A 5,405-nucleotide genomic window follows, 5' to 3' on the forward strand; every position below is an offset into this window, starting at 1 on the left:
CACGGGCTCAGGCAATCCACTCACCTCAGCCTCCCAAAGGCGCGAGATTACAGGCTGAGCCACCGAGCCCGGCTCCAGCTAATTTTTTAAATTTTTGTTGAAATGGGGGTCTCGTTATATTGCCCAGGCTGGTCTGGAACCCCTGGCCTTAGATGATCCTCCTGCCTCAGCCTCCCAAAGTGCTGGGATTACAGGAGTGAATCATTGCACCTGGTCTGATTTTATACTTGTGTTTTTCTCTTACACTCAAAACTCGATTGTTTTGTTTCCACTTGTCTTAGGATAAAGAATTTGAAAAGAACAGTGCCGATATTACTGCTAACAACAAACGTACTCAATGAAGTGTGATTCCTGCACTTCTGGAGTGGAGACAACACCCCATGGAAGATGTGCAGTGGATGTGGTTGGGGCTCACGACCGCTGAAGCACTTTCCTCTCAGACGGCCGGCTCAATCGATGTTGTGGCAGACGGTACTTTCTGGAGTAGTGGCAACATTTCCCACCTCTCATACACTTCCGGACCTGGCTGTGCCCCTTTTCCTTCCCGTGGACGTGGTGGTTCTCAGGACAGCCTCTGCTACAGAGGACGGCGGAGTCAGACCACGGCCTCCAAGTTCAGATCCTAGAGGCTACAAGCTCCTGCCGCTCAGGATGGCACCTCCGGGGCCACAGAAGTCAGCGAACCTGAGGCCGCCACACTGAGAGACCACAGCGAACAGAGATGCCCCAGCAGCCCCAGCCTGGGACCCAGGCACAAACCTTTGGCGGATCTTGACCCTGACCGAGAACCTCAGCTGAGCCCAGTGACCCCAGAGCCACCAGTGAGACAATGGCTGTTTTCAGCCATGAGGTTTTGGACGACCTGTCAGGCAACAATAGACAGCTGGAATGAGCTTGGCTCACTTTGCCTTGGGGACGTTCGTTTTTCTTACGGGCTTAATTTCTGTGTACGTAAAACACTGACAAGGTTGAAAGACAGACGTGCCAGTACTCTGGGTCTGCTGTCACTGGCCTGTAGTCAGTGCTCCCTGGGACACTGGGTGGGTGCTCCGGGGCTGCCTTGGACCTGGGCGGTGGGCAGACAGGCTGGCTCCAGTATGTGTGAACGGTACGTGTGCGCACAGCACTGCATGCGTGGGCCAGTGCATCCTGCAAGTAGACTGTGGGCACAAAGACCAGCACCCATAGCCAGCACAGACACACTCCGCCACGTGGGGCTGCAGCCATGGCCGACGTGCGCTGATGGCCTTTCCTGCATGACATCCCAGTGCCAACAACTCTCTCTCTGGATGGACATGGCCTGGCACTGACTCGCACAGGCCCGAAGCAGCCCCTGGCTGCGGCCATGCCTTCCTCAGTCAGGAAGGCGGGAGTGCCCATGTCTGGGGGCAAATCAGAGTCTGGAAGTGCGGGCCTGGGAGCAGGATGGGGAAGACAGACGGCCCCCAAGGTGCCACCCCCTTATCTCAACCATCGGCCGTGTGATCCCCGCCTGTCTGTCTCTGATGGCCATGCTGGGCAGCCACCAGGGCCCGCCTGCTGGGTGTGGACCGGCTCTCAGGCACCCGCGGCGTTGACTCATCAGAACTGGGGCGGCTGGGCGGCCTTTGTCTGGGGCTCAGCGGGTTCCCGGGTCTGAGCCTGGCTTTCTCCGGCTCAGCTCCCTCAGAATGCACCCGCACCCCCAGGATTAGTGAGAGCCGGCAGCACGGAGGGGGGCTGCCCCAGCTGGCGGCAGAGGCTCAGTCGACCGAGAGCCTGAGTCGCGCCCTGCTGACCAAGCGGCCCTGGCAACCCGGGCCCCCCGCCGAGTGCTGAGCGTGCAGGGCGAGGCAGAGAGGGCTCGAGTTGAAGAATTTATTATGAACGCCTCCGCCGGTGGCCACACTGAGCGACACAAGCACACTCTTAGCGTGGGACCCGGGACACCCGTGTCGTGACAAGGGCTGTGGTCCACGGCGGCTGGGAGGCTGCAGCTTTCTCACGGCCAGCCTCCTCACGGGCAGCCTCCGTTCTGAAGCAACTGTAGATACTCCCTATGCAGCTTCTCCTGTGTCTCGAAGAGCTTCTTCAGCTTCTTGGCCTGGCCTTTGCTCAGCTCCTTCCCCTCCGCGTCGTGCGTGGGCAGACCCTGGAACACAGCGCTCAGGCCTGTCAGCATTCTGCCCGGTGGCCAGGCCCTGACCCCCTCCTCAGCCTCCTTGTGGGATAAGCTGGGGCTCTCTATGTGGTGCTCTTGGGGCCGGCATGGGGTGACCAGCCGCCATGGGTCTGGTGCACCCACCCGGTAGTCCTGGAGGCTGCGAATGGAGTGGGCACCCCTAGTCTGGGTGCCTGCTGTCAGGGCAGAGGCATTGTGCCCGCATGGCCATCATGCCCACAGGAACTGGCAGGGAGGGGTCCCCGAAGCCTGGAGGCAGTGCCTGGAGGCCATGCCAAGGGGCCAGCCAGAGGCGTGTGCACCGCGGCAATTCAGCCCGCCTGCGAGGACCCAGGCAGACCTGGCAGATCAGCTTCAGCCACTCTAAGCTCAGCAGAGATTCAGCCACTCTAAGCTCAGCCCAGGCCACAACTCCCCTGGCGGGATGGACTGCAGCAGGGTTGGGAACTCGGGCCAGGGCTCTGGATCCAGGCAGGCGCGGACGCCCAGCCAGCCCTGAGAGTCTGCTTGTCCAAGGCTCACGCTCCCGCGGTCCCAACTTAATGTGGCCTGATAAAAATTTCGAAAGGAAGAGGAGGACTCTCACGTTTTCATCAAACCTGGAGTACTTGTCGCTCTCAGACAGGAACATCTCACTGGGCGGGATCTTCATCCTGGCCAGCCGAGCCGCCTAGAACACACAGCATGGCGGTCCCCGCCAGTACTCAAGGCCTCGCCCCAGAGCACGCGCCCGCCCCACCTCCAGCCCGCCCCACCTCCAGCCGGCACTTGCTCCCAGCTCTCCAGGACTCAGGGCTGGGAGGGATGGGGAGGGGGAGGCCCGGTGGAGGTGACGTGAGGGAGGGACCCGAGATGAAGTCAGACCAGGGGCTGTAGGGAGCTGCCGGAGGCCACTGTGACAGCAGAGAGTTTGCACGTGCTTGGAGCTTATGGCCAACAAAAGGGTGCAGCCTCCCCAGGGTCTGCCCCGGGCCTGTGTGGGAAGGGCCCACAGGCCTTGGCGTTGTGGCCACATCGGGGTCAGCGTGCACGCCCCCCAGGCACGCCCCACCTCCACGCCCTAGGCACGCCCCACCTCGGCACATGTGGCTACCTCCTGCTCCTGCCTCCGTCGGGTCGCCTCTTCCTTCTTCCTCCGCTTCTCCTCTTCGGCCTGGGGAGAGGCAGAGCCCAGTGAGACAGGGCTGCCCTGGGGCCTGGGTCTCTTGGGGTGGGCTCCAGCCACGTGAGCCCCTTCCAGGGCCTGGTTTGGCAGGCTAGACTCTGACCCAGCCCCTGGAGGGAGATGCATGCTGGCATGGCTCAGGCAGCACACGGACCCATCTGTGCCTCGGGGGCCCACAGGGCACCTGTGGGGACCAGTCCCTGCTCTAGAGAGAGGTGCGCTCAGTGGAGTCAGAGCCAGTGTCAAAGGACCCTGGCACAACCAGCAGGAAGCCACAGATCAGGACAGCAAGCCAGGCCTAGGGGAGGGCTGTCGTGTGGTGACCAGGACAGCATCGTGGGGCAAGTCTTGGGGCACTTGGGAAGGGGTGAGGGCCCAGTAGGATGGGGGCAAGGGCAGAGACCAGAGGGTGTCGGTGAGGAGACAGAAGCCCACTCCAGCCTGGCCAGGGGGAGGATGGTGCTGGTGGGGAGGGCCGGGGAGGAGCAGCCCTGGCTGGGGCTGGGTGGAGCCAGGAGGCCCAGACCCTGAGGGGAGGTCCCAGAGGGGAAGCCCGCCTGGCCTCTGGAAGTGCTGGCTAGAGCCACTGCCTGAATAGAATGGACGGACCCTCCGCCAGAAGGAAGGAGAACCAGTCTGGGGAGCTGAGAACCATGAATCCCAGAGGACATTTTGGGCTCCAGACGCTTCCTAGCTCAGCGGTGCTGCCGGGCAGGACTGGTGAGGGAGTCCAGGCACCAGCACAGTTTGGGGCCACAGAGAATGTGGAGTTGGGGTGGCCTGAGACAGACGGTGGAGAGGCTGTGGGTGTGGACGAGGTCCTGGGGAGGGGAGGGCTGGGGAGGCAGAGGCAGGAAGGCATGAGGGCCCAGAGACTCAGAAGGAGGGTGGGCTCCTGCGAGGCCAAGGGAGGGAGACCCGAGCCTGCCAAGGGGAGGCCAAGAGGCTGAGGCGGGAGGATGGACCCAGGCTTGGAACTCGGCATCGGGGACACAGCGCTAGGGATTTTGGCTTTTCTCCCCAGTTGAAATAAAGCATAATAGAGGCGGGGTCTCACTATATTGTCCATGCTGGTCTCAAACGCCTGGGCTCAAGCCATCCTCCTGCCTCAGCCTCCCAAAGCCCTGGGGTTACAAGCGTGAGCCACTGCGCCTGGCCTGCTTTTATTCCTTCTATCTTTTATTTACTTGTCTTCCTTATCTGTGCAACTGTTTCCCTTTTAAAGTCAGGATATGGCCAGACACGGTGGCTCAAGCCTATAATTCCAACACTTTGGGTGGCAGAAGCGGGAGGATGGCTTGAGCCCAGGAGTTCGAGACCAGCCTGGGCAACATAGTGAGATCTCATCTTTACAGAAAAATAAAAAATTGGCCGGATGTGGTGACATGCGTCTGCAGTCGCAAGGCTGGGGTAAGTGACCGTGACAGAATGGGGTCGGGGACCCACTCCCACCTTTCAGCTGCCGGAAGGACGCCTGGCGTCCAGCCCCTCACTCCCTGAGGCACTGTGAGTCCCAGTCACACGCGCTCACCCAAGTATCAGCCCCAGGGCCTGGGCCTCAGCGCCTTCCCTGGCCTCATCATCCCAGTCTTGGCTGATGTGACCCGCCCTGCCCACTCCCCTTTCCCAGTTCCTCCCAGAGGCCTGTGTCCCAGGGCTGCTGTCCCAGACTCGCCCTCTACCTAAGGGAGACCTGCCAGGGTCTCCCTTGGGTGTCTTAGGGCCCCGTCCCCTGGAGGCAGCAGCCCCGAGGCCCACCTCCCACCGGGCCGCCTGCATCCCCGGGGGTGCTCGCTCGTTGTGCCGGGCGGCTCTGAGACCTCACATTTCTGTTCCTGCTCTTCCCTGCTGGGCACTGAGGCCCTTGAACGCAGGCACCCTGCCGATCCCGGGAGTGTTGGAGGGGAGGCTACCTAGCCTGAATTGTACCCCACATCTTTAAAAACAAACAGACAAACGAATAAAACGATGAAACTCATTCATTACTCTTTGCACAAATTGCTTAGGTTCCTGTCAAGGCTGTCTGTACACCTGGTCAGCACTATTATTTGACCTTTTTATAAGTTCGGTTGAAATTAA

At 61.0% G+C, this 5,405-nt stretch overlaps 1 protein-coding gene across 1 annotated transcript in view; it reads right to left on the reverse strand.

Annotated features, from left to right (window-relative positions):
* Nucleotides 1-1,843: 1,843 nt before the first annotated feature.
* Nucleotides 1,844-5,405, reverse strand: part of CARS (cysteinyl-tRNA synthetase) — a 48,722-nt gene continuing 45,160 nt past the window's right edge. The window contains exons 20-22 of the mRNA XM_008050968.2: nt 3,255-3,314; nt 2,748-2,831; nt 1,844-2,131 (exon numbers count right to left, since the gene is read on the reverse strand). Coding sequence (XP_008049159.1) covers nt 1,997-2,131; nt 2,748-2,831; nt 3,255-3,314 — 279 coding nt within the window. The 3' untranslated portion in view covers nt 1,844-1,996. The remainder of the gene's footprint in view (nt 2,132-2,747; nt 2,832-3,254; nt 3,315-5,405) is intronic.

This window comes from Carlito syrichta, unplaced genomic scaffold (assembly GCF_000164805.1).
Source record: "Carlito syrichta isolate Samal-C Ts95f unplaced genomic scaffold, Tarsius_syrichta-2.0.1 Scaffold154673, whole genome shotgun sequence".
Taxonomy (NCBI): Eukaryota; Metazoa; Chordata; class Mammalia; order Primates; family Tarsiidae; genus Carlito; species Carlito syrichta.